At 33.3% G+C, this 16031-nt stretch overlaps 1 protein-coding gene across 2 annotated transcripts; it reads right to left on the reverse strand.

Moving 5' to 3' along the window:
• Positions 1-219: 219 nt before the first annotated feature.
• LOC141684110 (putative CoA ligase CCL12) lies at positions 220-15719 on the reverse strand. 2 transcript variants are annotated; one of them, XM_074488950.1, is made up of 14 exons: positions 15257-15719; positions 13942-14071; positions 13595-13854; positions 12343-12544; positions 8298-8338; positions 4758-4891; positions 4574-4627; positions 4227-4447; positions 3868-3962; positions 3575-3791; positions 3148-3273; positions 2274-2372; positions 1602-1808; positions 220-597 (listed from the first exon to the last, which is right to left on the reverse strand). In XM_074488950.1, the coding sequence occupies exons 1-14, from the start codon at positions 15532-15534 to the stop codon at positions 484-486; spliced, it is 2178 nt and encodes a 725-aa protein (XP_074345051.1). In that variant the 5' UTR covers positions 15535-15719; the 3' UTR covers positions 220-483. The 2 variants fall into 2 exon arrangements, with proteins under 2 accessions (XP_074345051.1, XP_074345050.1); XM_074488949.1 differs by lacking the exon at positions 4758-4891 and having other exon boundaries at positions 4574-4647; positions 15257-15718.
• Between the last annotated feature and the right edge of the window lie 312 nt (positions 15720-16031).

Here is a 16031-nt window from a genome sequence, read left to right on the forward strand (position 1 = left end):
GGTTGTAACTGAGATTTTTTAAAACTAAAACTTGAGGCAACGATTATTCTCACACCAAAATGGCTTTAGCATCGGGATGTAGTTGTTTTACACCACTTTGGGGCAAATTTTACACCATGTTGGGGGTCGTGGCATCCCAATTGGAATTGCTCTTGCAAGGAGGTACATTCTCACAAACATGCTAAACTTCCAACTTTAAATTTTAGTGCAACAAGATCATACATCAAAGACTAGTTTTATCCTCAACAATAGAAACAATATGCAGCAAAAGATCCAAATCACATTGTTACAACAAGAACACAGACAGTAGCCTCATAAATTATTCGCCAGTGACGAGACAGGGTTCTCAGCAATTTTAAATTTGCAGTTGGAACTTGCAATCTTGCGATCAATGTATTAGCATATTACTGCTTTAACCTTGGTATAATTTCCCTAAAAGCACGTTAATTTTCACATTATAGATATTCACAGTAAAAATAATGGTCATATTTTACTCTGTAAGAGAAGAGTCTTCTTGAATTGATCCCTCAATACCCTTCTAAGTAACTTGTTGGAAGCTGTCCGAGGGAACTCCGGGATTATCTTTACAGTGCTTACCTGTCAATTAATATACTGAATATATTAAAAACAACAACACATCTACTAAAAACAACAACACATCCACAACAATTTGTTCATTTTACTAAAAAGTGCATTTGTGTGTGTACAATTTCTCATTCATGGTCAATTTTAGGCTTTAAAGGAATAGGGTATGTTTGGGCATTTTCCTTTACAATATTTGTAGATAAACCCTAGCAGACTTGATACCAACACATATTACCTTATATTTCATACTAAAAGTGAACCTATTCGCCAGATAAAATGGCCTCAATGCGTATGGATATATTATTTTTCTCCAAAAGTATTTTCTGAACCTAGTTGTATAGATTTTTCACAACAATTTTGGCACTACATGAAAAGGGAGGTGAGGCAGTGGGAAAATATCTAAAACTGGAGCTGTCAGTATCAGGATTGGAACATAATAAGATGATGAGGAATAGGTTGGGAGATGGACAGGGACATTTGCGAAATAGGTTGTTGACAGAGTATCCATGTTGGTCACAATAAATGGCTGAATAGGAAATATCTCAGGTTTTGCTTCTGCAAAGCTGCAAGTTATGGCTTTGTACCTAATCAAACATTCATGCAATTATAAAATTTGGCAAACTGGCACCATGCCATCATTCTAGCATTTTGAGGGTTCAAGTTTTAAAATTATGGAACCTGGGGTTTTAGCAACCACATACTAGGTCTTGGATTCCACTTACTGAAACTGCGCACGTTAAATGGTCAAACTTAAAACTAATATCCAGACTAACTCTCGAATATGTCACATATCAACAGAGTAAATAGTATCTATATCTATGACTCCAAAAATTTCGTGGAATTATCCCTACTTGTGAGTAGCCATTTAATAGAATGACTGAAAACTATTGTCCCAGATTCTTCAAAGAGAGATGCATTATAAGGTGCAATATTCCTATAGCAGCATGATATACCCATTAATCAAGGGGAGACGAATTCTACTTGCTACCTTAAAGAACTTAACAAGGGGTACTAACCTTAAACAAAGGATTAAGATTGGTCTGGATGGCTCTTGAAAACTTCAACCTTAACTTATCTGGTTTGCTGTTATACCCTTCCTTTAAGACCACAAAAATGGCCAACTGTTCTGGACCACCATTTGCAGGTGCAGCACTCACTGCCGCAGTTTCCAGTACACTTTGATCTGCCCGATCGCAAACTCTTTCAATTTCCACTGAACTTGTCTGCATCATATACAACATAAGTAAATTCCAAATTGCATTAAAAATCAATAATCACTTGTGGAGCAAAATTCCATTTGTCGCTGTGTAAATGATACTTCATCTGTCTCATTAAACAATTCTGATTTGAAATTTCACCAGTAGTTGCAAAATAATTAAAAACATAATTTTATATGAAGTGAAATTATATGATACAGACTAACTTAAAAGTAAATGTTGGAAACCACTACATTAGACATCAGTCACCGAAAATTATCATCATACATTCAATTTTCTAAATCCAGTACAGCTCATTCTTTTTAGGTTTTCATATCAGACTCGTTATTGCTCTATGTTTTTCCAATAAACTAAGGTGCTAAACTGACTGCAAAGTTTATTTAGTCTTCTAATAAACATGCAATTAGTCGTTCAATGCAGGTGTGGTATACAAACAGCAGTTATTTGCCTGGAGGTAGGAGTATACAATACCTTGATGCCACCAAGATTCATTGTGTCATCAGCCCTACCCTGCACAACTATATAGCCTCCGATAGTTCTCTTGATGATGTCACCGTGTCTCCTCAAATTCTAGAAATAATGTTGATATAGATGCAACTTACTAAAAAGATTTGCATATGGTTCATTGTTATTTTAGAAGGAAAAAGTAGATGACAATGATAAGTAAATAGTAATTCTAAAAGAAAGAGAAACATTCTGAAGGTGGTCTTATAGATAAAGATCCTAATACCTTTATGGGTCTGAAGCTCACATGATGTATATGTGATCAAATTGCTGATCAATGGATGTTATAGTGCAGAAGAATATACTGACAATGAATATGACGAGTTTCACAGATTTAATAACAATGATAACTGAGACAAAGTTGAAGTTTGCAAAGATCCGAGTTTATTTAAATTAATACATCTTAAATACAAATACAATAAAACCAAATATATAGTAGAGATTACTATATGGACGTGTACATATAGTAGAGATTAACACAGCAATATTATTTTAAGTGAATAGCTATATTGAATAACTATGTTTAAAAATTGTGTACCAGGTCAATTCAAGACACTAAAGATGTTAGAACTCGGTAAACAGAGTAAAAAATTTCTTTGCAAAAAGTTTAGGAGGTTCGTCAATAAGTCATTAGGAAGATATCTCTCTTCATATACACCTTACTGCATGACTTAAGTCAACCTAATGCTAGTAAATATTGGGGTTCATTTGATATATCAATCCTAACCTATTTTAACATTTATTGACCAAGTGATGTTAACAAAATGAGGTAATGCAGTATGAGCAGAAACATAGACTGCAATTTTTACACAATATTGGCAAATAGAGTACTGACACATACCATTCCTTTGTACACTGGCATTCCCTTAAAGTACACTTCCTCGTTGTCAGCATTAAGCAGCTTATCAGTTGCTCCCATGTATAGAGGAAATAAGCCCACTTCACCAATGCAAGCTTGATCATCCGGCTGAAAAGTAAAAAATGTAAAAGACCGAAGAAACAGAAATCTTATGTTCAATTTAGAAAATTTAGGTTGTTCTATTCTTTATCTACTTCTGTTTCTCCACAAAGCTTATTAAGTTAAAATCATTTACTTTTGAAGCATATAAACACTCTGCTTTTCCTAACAATTCAACCTCCATAATTATACATGTTCTGCTATGTTTTGCCTTTTACATGATTAATAGATCTAAATCATGCACTAGGGAGTTTTGGCTCCTGTAATCAGTCACTAAGATTAAATTAAAAGTTAAACATATTATTATTACATAAGGAACACCCCTTTCGTCAAGAATAACAAAGCCTGCCGTCATGGAAGCAGAGCTGAATGCTCCAAATGCTTGGGGTTGCAGAAAATTTCCTTGTATGTAGGACGATGAAAGCTCCGTGCCTCCACAACATTCGATAATGGGTTTGTAGTAAGCCTTAGAAGAAAGCCAGAGGTCATCATCAATATTAGAGGCTTCCCCAGTCGAAGCAAATGATCTGCAGTTGTTGATGATTAGTGGCTTTCCTAAAGACATTATACAAGATTGACTTTGTATTTTAGTTAATACAGTACTTAATCTTTGTCCAATCTAGGCCTTCCATACACTTGGTGCTCTTCCAAGTCTTCACTAAGCTTGGTACGGTGCCTAAAACAGCTACTCTGGCATCCTAAACAAATGCAACCCGAGTCAGAAAACAAGATAAACATCAGGGTTGGTAGCAAATAACTGGTAATCGCAAAGTGTGTTATTTTTGTGGGGGGGGGGGTGGTTTCTAGTGTTCAAGAATATTAAATTTATGATTTTTGTAGTTCCAAGACATACGGGTGAAGATACTTTCGGGTATCAGTAACATGTCATGTCTTACTAATTATATAACATTTTAACTTGGAAGATATACTATAACTGTGTAGTATGTAGAGGTAAAAAAAACCTGGACAAATTTCCCGAACCCGCAGCCTAGGGGAGATCCATGGTAAAGTGCAAGAGTTCCACCATTTAACAAGCATGAAAATAACAAAATCGGTCCCATTACCCATCCTAAATTGGTGGGCCAACAGTATATGTCTCCTGCTTGAAGATTCATTTGTGCCCAAGCTTCACCAGCGGCTCGAATGGGAGAAATTTGAGTCCACGGTATGGCTTTTGGGTCTCCTGATATTTATATTAAAAACATTACAACTAGAATATAAAGATTCTTTTGGGGGTTTAAACAGAATAACTTAGCAATAAGACCATTAAAAGAGAAGAAAAAATTTACTGATTAAATATAAATTTAACCTGTAGTTCCTGACGAGAAGAGTACAGCAATCGTTGAGTCTACAGGTAGATAGACTGCACTGCTGTATTTTTTTCTACCATATAATAAAATATTGTTAGATATGGCAGGATAAAGTGCATTACTGTTACTAAATACTTAAAGAATGAGATTGTAAAAGCAGAGTCCAAATTTTGGTGCAAGTACCTGGGTAAGGAAAGGAGTTTACACTAGATAAAAAATCAATCCACGACAAATCCTGCTTCCTTAATGGAAATTTGACATTCTTCCCTATAGCAGGAACCACTATCGCTTTACAAGGAGAAGCTTCGATCACTCGGCTACATGTTTAACCAATAAAGCTAGCTAAGATTTCGAAGCTACCAAGTTTACATTTTCCAAAACTTGTTAAATGCTTTATTTTCTCTGAAAGAAAGTTCAATTCTTCTTTACCATGTGCAGTGTTAAAGGCGCGATTAATGGCGCTTCGCGCTTAGGCACAAGGTGTGCGATTTGAAAATGTGCGATTTAGTGCGATTCTGAAATCGTCCAAAAGGCGCTCGTGAAGCACTAAAAGGCGCTAAAATGCGCAAAAAGACGCTCATAACGGTAAAAGCAGTAACACACTAAAAAGAAGGGTAAACTAAAAAAATAACTCTAAAGTGTTTCACACAACAATCAGCCTCCATCACAGGTCTCTCAGTGGTTACTAATTCTCAACCTCCATCTAACAGTAAGCCGGAGATTGAGCTAGACGACACTGAAATTGTTCAATTAGTGTACCTTATCGATTAAAGCTTTTCATTATTGACATTACTATCATTTTATTTATGCTCTTTTTTAAGTTTAAGTGTTAAGAGTATCTTAAGTACAATTTTCTTGTTAAATTTGTGATTATTTTCTTTAGGGTCAAAAAGCGTGATTAATGGCGCTTCGCGATTCACGCTTTAATTATGGGTCATGCGCCTTTTTATAATATGTGCCTTAAACAACATATACAATATTTAAAGAAATAGTCCCTCGGCCCCAACCATTTTTTACACTTTGCTTTTCAGGATGTCCCTCTCAATTCTTTACATTTCAAAAGATTCCAAAGGTATTAAGGTTTTATAATATAAAATTTAATTACATCCACTACTTTCCTCCACTTTACTCACGTCATATATATAAAATATTGATTGGTCGCACCACTTTATTCGTTTTTCATACTTTCCTCCACTACTGTATATTTTTTCTTAACCTTCATACCCAAGCCAAATGTAAACAATGGGAGGGACGGATGGAGTTGGTCACAAGTGATCTTATGATGTCTTGGTTCAGAAGGGCACCTAGTCCTTGCTAGTGAATAGTTAGTACCCTATCATATTATTTCAATGAATGCTTGAAGGCTACCACAAATCTTGAAAATAATAAAGTGTCAGCTTTAATATATTAATTTTGTGCATCTCATGTGTAAAGGAATTTCATTTATAATGTCATCTTTAATATATTGATTTTTTCATAACCGAACCGAACTTCTGTATAAACTGAACCGAACCGAATTATTTTGGTTTATTCGGTTTTGTTTGTGAAACCGAAATATTTAAAAAATTATATTTCTGCAAATATAAATGAAGTTGTAAATGCCACTTTCACTGCTTGGGCTAGTTATTTGCCTCTGACAACAAGTGCACATTCTAAAGATGAGTTTATCACTGAAAAGGTCATTGTAATTCTTGATGAAGCCAAGGGAAAAGAGAAGTTACATGTTCGTCTGGTCCTATTCCAAGTAATACCAGATCAAATTTTGGAAAACTAGTAGAACTCGACACGCCTATGGTTTTATTGTCAACCAGAAGTCTTAGACGGGCCTCGTATTCCTCAGCTGCTTCCTCTGGTGATAATTCATCGTCGATGGAAAATATATTGCAATCGGGGATTGGTACCTCACAATTTTTTTTTTTTTAAAAAAGAAAGAAACTCTTTGAAATGGTTCTAACCTGTGATATTGACAAATCGTATAAAGCATAATCTCGAGAAATAGATAATTCCATAGCAAACATTTAGACATGCATAACTCATGGGCAGTGAACAAGAAGAGAACAAGAAGATATAAAAACAAGCCCTACAGTATAAAATATAATTCCAAAATATATATTTTCACTATTCGGTTAATTCGGTTAAAATCGAATCAATATTTTGGACAACCGAACCGATTTTATTTCGGTTAAAACCGAAAAACCGAAATATAAAAAAAAACTTAAACCAAACTGAACCGAATTTTACTTCGGTTTTTCGGTTTCGGTTCGGTTTTGCTCACCCCTAGTTGCTACATGCACAGAGTTGTTACCGTACATGAGTACATATATTATTAGGCATGTGCATGGGTAATAACCGAACCGAGATGAATGGCGAGTAATCCTGCGAAATACCGAACTAACAATAATTTGGTTATAATACCGAATTGATATATTATTTTGGTCATTTATGAAAACAGAAATTTAATAGAAGTGGAAAAGTTTCCAAAATAACTTAATGGCCAGATCATATGTAAAATCTAAAACTGACTCGAAAAAATAAACTAAGGCAGTAGGCAGTAGTCTAGCACTCAAGCTAGAAACTGAAACTTCAACTATAAAACTTCCATAAACAAAAAACAAAGTGATTTAATATAGCAATAGTCTAGCTTGAGGTAAAAATAAACAACTGATTAATGTCACCAATAAATTTATTCTGTTACTCAGTCTCTCCATACAGTTTAAACAACTGATTACGCAAAAACCAAATCAAAGATAGATTCGGATGCTAAAATTTAAAAAGAAACCTGAATATAGTAGTCATATTATACATAACTTGAACCTGTTAGTCTGTGTGTGTGTATATATCAAATTTTATATTTTATCTATAATACATTGGATTTTTTCTACCTTAATTACTACCAATTTCCGAATTGCATTTGTATAATTTGGTTATCAAACTAAAGCATTTCAGTATTTCAGTTCCGTTTTCGGTTAACCAACTCGAATGCACAGCCGTACATATAATACAATTGTAAGATAAATAATTAAGATCACCCACTTAACACCTTCGAAGCTTAGGCCCCAAGTACCTCCTTCACTTCTAGATTAAAAAATTGTGATTTCGAGAGTGAAGTATTATCGCCTCTGATCTGGTTTCTTTTGTGAAATGCAGATGTGAAAGAAAATGTAAGATGATAGTTTTGCCTAGTATGCTAGAACTTAAAATTTTGTAGAAGCATCAACTTTAATAATAAGAATTCATTACAATATATTGCATTCATTCAACAATTGTTACACTAATATATAGATTAATCTTGTAGCAAAAAGCATATGTGACTGAATCAATTGTTTATGTAGTAACACATAAAAGAGCTTTAAGTTCAACATGAATCCCATAAAACTGTATGATAGTACTCTTAACAATCTTTTCTAAAATAAATTATTTACTACTCTAATACAATTGAGCCCTTAATACTATTAGAGTTTAGTATCTATTAGTGATGATAATGAGCAGTAAACATTTCTATATTTATATATAAATAGTTATGTCCAGTATTATGAATAAATATTCTAAAAACGAAATTTTTGATAAACTACTACATAATATGATTGTAAAATACAATAGCAGACAAAACCAGTATCTTGAAATTGGGTCGTCTGCAAATATATATAACTGACAGCATAAGAGCAGAATAAGGCACAAAAATGGTTATATTTCCATCCTTATTCTATTCTGTAAAATCTTTACCTGTACAAAGGAAATTGCCGACCTCCTCGGAAAATGCAATCCTGTATTTGTTATAAGAAAAAGATGAGACTGCATCAATAAGTAATAACCATATACAATAGGAATATTACCATGTAATATCCCGTAATTTTTAAAATTAAATTAATAATTGAATGATTGAATAAAAGAACTAAAATTAGATAAGGACTAGGATTTAAAATTGGGTTAGACTATTGGGCCTAAAATTTGGATCAGATTCTAATATGGATAACTTGTAGGTTAAGATATAGGGTTTTGTATCGTTATAAATACATCCTATTCGTTTTCCTCGTTTTTAATATCAAAATTCGTAGGGGCTTTTCTTCATAAATCAGCAGTCTTGTAAAATCCGTATAAAATTCATCGTAAGTCGGAATTCAGTGATTCTGGACGTTTCGGAAAGCTCTTTTCGTTCTCTACAACTTTCGTGTTTCGTGTTTTTCAAGATAACGTCATTTAGAGGGTCAAAAAGGCTCAATAAGGATCTGATCAGAATTGGAGTCATGGAGAAGATCGAGATTTTAGATGTTTCATTTTTGATGGGTTGCTAAGGATTGATTGTGTATTGTAATGTGAATTATCTGCCTGCGTGATTGAGGCAAGTAACTTTCCGTTGCTCCGTATTACTTATTTGCTTACGTGTTCTGTAAGTGACTATCTGTTGCTCCGTATTATTGTATAATATTTGTTTGATTGCATGTTTCGAATATGTATGTAATTGTTCGTTGCTCCGTATTTATTGTGTAACGTGCCATGTTATGTGTGATTAATAAGATAACAAATTTTTCGGAAATCCCCAGTCTTAATCATGTATAAGAATAAGATTCCGATCACTGGATAGTGTGATACTTCTAACTTTGAACTAGTTTGTGCACGTTCCGGAACACATCGATACCTTGTCAAGCTTTGGTTGCACTTGACGAGGGATGTGAACTAGCCCCTATCGAATAAGAATTAGAACTCGTTCACTTGGGAAGTGTGGCATAAAGTATAAGATGCCGGTCACTGGCAAAGTGTTGCATAAGGTGTGATTTAGGACTGTGGGACTAAAGATAAGAATTTGTTATTAAGATTTATTGATTGATTAAGAATTTTGATTATGTGGATTATAGAATGTGTTTGATTATGATTATTGATTATATCGTGTGCATCTTTGTTCACCTTGTTATCGAATATATGTGTGATTTTGTGTGATCTGTGTTATGTGTCAAGCATGTTTAAATTCTGTTTTCGAAAAAGATTTAAAGTATTATTTTGAGCCGTCAAACAGTAGTTGCTTGCTGGGCTTCGCTGCTCATTCTTTTAATATTTCAGGTTTCGTCTAAAAGACTCGAGTTGGTTAGTATTGGAGTTCGAGGACCTTAGAATTGGAGTAGATTGACCTTTGGGCTTCCGCTTTTAGCTGCGCGTTTGTAATAGTCACCTTTGTAATAGACTTTTTGATCAGGAAATTGTATTTTATTTTAATTTTGGTTTAGATTTAATAGTCCGAAAGTGCGGGTCGTTACATACCCTAACCGCTGTGAATGAGTTCAAACCTTAGTAGAAAGCACAAGTGGGTGGGAGGGTGTTTTCACTTTGCAAATAGAAATTAAGAAGGAAGAAATGGTTTATTGTATTAGTTTCCTTGTAGGACAGTTTGCTCATTATTGTTATATTGTAGCTATATAAACATCTATCATATTCTAAATCAGAGCAAGTTCTAATAATAAAATCCTTTGTGTTTTCTCTAATTCAACATGGTAGCATAGCTTGATTCAAGTAGGGGTCTTGAGTTTAAGTCATCCCGCCCTAATTTCTTAAATTTAATAATTTGTTTGTCTGCTACATGCCCGATTGTCAACTCATTTGAGTAAAGGAGAGTGTTGAATATAGTTTAATCCAAATAAGGACTCTTCCTAAAACCTTTAAGGTTTTGGGAAGTTAGTTACTTAACATGGTATCAAGAGCTAGGTCAATTTGATTTGGGGTGGGTTGATAAAGAGTAGCAGCAGATGATAGCAATCACATGCTTGGTAACATTATATTGAATTTTGACCTTTGAGTTTTTTCTGCGCTTTTCAAATTACTTAATACTAGCTTAAAATCCGTGCGATGCACGGGTCTCCATAAACATTTAAATATTTTATTTATAATTTATCAAAAATGATTTCAGTGAAATTATTAGCATATGATGTAACATAATTTAAGGCCGGTTTCAAAGTAAATAATAGGTTTAAATTTTAATCACGAATAAAATATTAAAACTGAATCATCTCATGCTTATAATCTAATTTTAAGTATGTTCAGTTTCTCATTAAGATTAAATAAAATAGAATAATATGTGTTTAATATGTTGTTGACAGAATTCGAGCATGAGATATTTGGTAGTATTTTTTCTAAGTATTAGATCTAACTGTTTAATTTTAATATGTTGTTAACGAGATTTGAACATGAGACCATTGATATGTTGACGAGATTCGAACCTGAGACCATTGATAGTAATTTTTTTTGTACTAAATCTAACAGTTCTCATCAACTTATTTTGAAAGATCTAACAATTGTTATCGTAAGGAAAAACCAAAAAGGTGTTACCCAAACTACATATTATCTGCTAGTTTGCTTATTATAGTGTATATATATATAGTACATAAATAGTATAGATAGTATAGATGAATTTGTTGGTTGTTTTAAAATTTGGATTTAGTTAACTGCGCAAATTTGTTTCTGTTTAGAGTTTGTTTCATCTTCAGTTGTGTCCTTGGTAAGAGAGTTTTTTTTATTCCTCTAATGGGATTGGTATTGACCATTAGGGAAATGTTTTTTGCTTTTCCTGTGCCCTTTAATGGAATTGCCCTATATGCCATTGATTTTGTTTCTTTTCTCAGGGCTCCTACAATATTGGTCCTTAAATGACCTTGTCCCCCAGTATGGTTGTTTTTTCCTCTCTCGTATCTTTAATAAGAGTGGCCTTTAATGACCCTGGCCTCTTCATAGGATTGTAATCGTTCCTTTTTCTCTGTACTGGTTTAGAGCTCTTATTTTTTCTCTCTATTTGGTTTGGATTAGGTTTCTCTCGTTTGTTTTCTTTTGTTTTTGTTGGTTGTGGGTTCCGATTTGGTTTCATTCTAAATATGTTTGGATTTAACGTTCTTTCGGGTTTGGTTCATATGGGTGGTCTTTTCTTCTCATGTTGATATGTTAACAAGGCTCACTTCAATTTGCGTTTCTTTCTTTGTTTGACAAACTCTCGATAGTTATTAAGTTATTGTCTAAAAATTTTTTAGGAGGGCTGCTAAATATATTATTATCAGTCACTTAATAGTAAAACTGAAATATAGGGAATTCCTTTATTATATTACTTGTAGGAAAATCAGTTATGAGTGACTATTTACACAGACACTGATATTTTAATTTGTAACAAAGTTCATAAATAAGTTTTCTCTCTAATTCAACACACGTAACAATCGAGAAAAGAGATGAAAAAGAAGTAATCACACAGATTAATTGCATACAGTAAGTTCTTTAAACTTGTTTAGTAAAGTATAGAATAAGTTGACCATAATAATACAATTAGACACAAATGATGTTTAAACATCTGCTACATGATTTTTTATAATTGCTTCTAGTTTTCATCATCGTCACAAACGTTTTTGATGAATATACTCACCAATTTGAGATTCATTACCCTTACAGTACAGAGTTAATATCACCATCCATATACTTCTAAAAAACTAACACAATGTATCTTTTAACAATGATAACCAGAACACCAAATAATGAACACATTTACATTTCTGACAATTATATATTAATCATCTAATTAGTTAACGGATATCTTGCGATCATAGAATAAATAATTTTACAGAATATTATTACGAAAAAGATATTTCATGTAAAATTTCAGAAGTTACGAGGTCTAACTTTACCAGGAAGGTTCAACAATTTAATTTATTGCTTTTATGTTTTAGCCATAGCTTATTATGAAATTAAGCATATGCTACTTTCAAGTACGTTTTGAGAGATTAGTTTGAGATCAAATTTTCACCTGAGTAAAGATGGCCTTGGCCTTAGACACCCGCAAACGGGTTGCAATTTCCTTTGGGGCAAAGCTGTCAGCTATGGCCACCACAACAAATCCAGCATATACAATTGCCAAGTATATGATCACTGCACTGACTGTCATTGGCATGTCAATTGCTATTGCATCTCCCTTTGAGAACATTGCACCTAATGCAGTTGCCACTAACCTATGTGGTAGTAAATTGGAGTAAATTACGTCAAGAGATAAAATTATAAAGGACTATATGAACATAATATATATTTAGACACGAGTAGAAAAAAAGTCACCATTACTTGGAAACCACACATTGTAAATAAATTATCTCAGCAATATTTTACATTTTTTTGACCAAAAGAGAATAATTGATTTCTGCCTATTGATTAGATAAGAATTGTAATTGCCCTTACACAGTTTCAATAAGAATATGTATTGAAGTCAGCCTATTGGCTGAACATGCCTCAATAACATGAGAGAATAGTTGGTGTGTCTAAATTAATTAGTATTTGCTATGATGACATCTAACTTCAGCTCTACGACTCATGACATGGTCTCTCTTGCCAGTCCCTAGTGCTGATCAGGTAGATTTGTTGTTGGTAGTTCCCTTTCCTGACAATATGCAATAAAAATTGCATATTGTTAAATTTTAAATCGAAAATGTATTTAACAAAGCAGTAATCAATCAAAGTAGTCATAAAATTTACAGCTTTGAAGAAACTATTCGTTTTGAAACCGTCTAGAATAGAGAGAATTTTGGAAAATGATAGTATTTACAAGATTTAACAGAGAAGATACAAAGGATTATGTAGAACTGCAGAAACAGGCTGGGGGCAATAACAAGAAAGAACAAATTAATTAGCAAAAAAAAGAGAACAAATTATAGATTTAAATTTTCAAGAAAAAACTTCAATAATTCTTCCTTGTGAATTTTGACAAAATGAGTATTTTCATCCCTGTGCACGATTATGAAACATGCTAGCAAGTACGCTAATACTTCAAATTAATTTTAAATATTCCAACGCTGTCTTTGCTGCCTTATAATCTACAAATCAAGAAGGCAAAACACCAGAAAATAACTTTACTGCAAGAACTCTTTAAAGCAGTCATAAAATTTTCAATGTATGTGTGCCCAAACTCGTGCATCAACATTGAAGTTGCGATCATTTATCTACAGTCATGCAATCAATTACCAAAATCGACAACTTTAAATTAAGTAGAGGTTCAGGAATTCTTAGCATACATTACTTGCTCATGAAGATCTTTCAGTGTCATGGAATTCACACTGGAATCATCTAAACCTTCATCCCTCCATACAATTGCCAAACTGTCTTCCTGCTTCTTTGGATAACTAGTTGCTAGCAAGCAACATTCCGCAATATTTAGAACCGAACCAGGAAGCCATGATCCACTACGTTTCATTCGGTCAGTTGCATCCAGAATGCATTTTGGCGCTTCACGAAAAAATATTGAGATCTCTTTTAGAATCAAAGACCAGTAGACCTGAAAACAATACTTACAAATTTCAAAAAAATTTGGTTGTGATGTTACACAATAGTTACTCTTAAACATGGCCAAGTAAAAACTTACCTCAGGATGTTGAACACAAAATCTCTGAAATAGAGTAAAACTTGCTATGGGATTCTTATATTCTGACCCTAAAAGCTTTGGACAATGAGTTTCCATAAGTCGGCCTAGATTTGTGTAGTTGGACTCATTTCTGACATAAAATAAACAAAAAAACAAATCTATAAGTCATCTAACAGATGCTGCAGACTGCTTCAGACTTTCTATGCGTCAATTAATTTAGTTCTCTCCTATTACAAACTTTGCCCAATTTTCTCCTACATGGGAAATGATGGACCATGCAAGTGCTAATGGATTCATCTTGTTGGACCATGGACTCAAAGAAAAAGGCCCAAGATGATTCAATTGTAATAAATAGATAATACTTAGTTAAAGGCCCATTAGGCCCCATTGTACTAAAAAGAGTCCCCTTAAGCTCTCCTATAAAAAGGAAGCTAAGGCTCATTTGTAAAGGTTGGATAATTGAATATAGAAAAGACTTTCTTAAATATTATTCTCGTATATTCGATAAATATTCAGGTACATCACATCTACATGCTCTTCATATTGAATATAGTATGTTTTCATGTATTGGCTTGATATGCCAAAGACAGATCGAACATCTATTACGCTATTTATCAAACTATCTAACGTGCATCGTAATTATAATTTTAAAGATATATATATATATATATATAATATAAGATATGCATGAAATTTCTATGTTAACCCGACTTCTTATTTTACATAAGAGTACCATATTGAACCATCATGCACTGAATGTTGGACCAAAAAACATACAAAATTTCAAAATATTGGGAGTTTGACATTTGGACACATAAATAAAAAATAATAATATTATGTTACGATCAAAATATATCATTTTGAAGTCTGAGTTAAGTTAACTTTGCTGAAAGAAGATCGGATCGATCCCATCTAGTGTTTCTGCGACAGAAATATGGAAAATAACTAAAGATGATGCAATATAATATTCCATGTTCTTAGGGAGGAAAGATTTAAAAGTAGCATTTCAATCCAATATATTATTTCTCCTGTCCTACATTTTTCAGGTTTCCATTTTCCTGCTAATTATTCATAAATTCCTGTTAATTAGTCTTACACCAGGTGAACATGAACTTGAATCAATTGTATATTTTGGAAAATGCAACTCTTATTATGGGACAGACGTAAAAGACATTAGTCATTTGATGCAAAAAAAAAAAAACAGGATACTCAGCTCAAGTAAGAAACGACTAACAAGTTAAAACTAAATCAATATAAAGCATCAAGGATCATGTTGATTTTGGCCTATTACACACGGGAAAACACTAAAACTTACAGTGAGGGAAACCAATAGAGAGGAGGACCATGAACGGAGACATCGTAATTATGATAAACGGCATAGTATACAAGCTGGTGCAGTGCATGAGGATACCATGGTTTCAACAACCTCCGAGACGTGATCTCACGCCACAAGTCCTTGGGATCCAACTCACGCACACCACCTGTTCGATTGATTGCGTCTTTGAGCTCCTTGTATAACTTTTCAGCGTCCATTTCTTTTAATCCAGCTTCTGTCAACTCCTTAACTCCGATTTCACTTATGCTTCTCCCCATCCGATCCTCTCTCTCTATAATCCTCAGCTACCGTATCTCTATCTCTCTCTAACCTCTAAACAGGTGTGTACGTAAGAGTATATATTATTATATTTACAGTCATATACGTGTATGCAAGTGTAGTGGGTGAAGCAGATAAAACAAGGGTGGTTGGGACATGTGGTGGAGGATGGAGAAAATGATTTCTTCAAGAAGTGATACCGAACTAAAATACTTAAATTTTGGAGCCAAATTATGTAAATTGGGGCACGTAATCACCTGTTTTTGTTTTTTCAAAATCCCCGAGTACAATTATCCCTTTCTTTACATTTTTTTTCACTGCCAGCCACGCATTATCTCGTAATTTATTTTTAATTTTTTTTTCTTAATAAAAATTTAAATATTAAATTTTTATTCAGAATAAATTTTTTTAAAAAATAATTTATAAAACTATATAGAAGTTTTAATATACGTGTCGAACTATCCCTTTTAAATGTAAAAAAGTTGAGAGGAACTGA

The sequence above is a fragment of the Apium graveolens genome, chromosome 9 (genome assembly GCF_009905375.1).
Source record: "Apium graveolens cultivar Ventura chromosome 9, ASM990537v1, whole genome shotgun sequence".
Classification (NCBI taxonomy): domain Eukaryota; kingdom Viridiplantae; phylum Streptophyta; class Magnoliopsida; order Apiales; family Apiaceae; genus Apium; species Apium graveolens.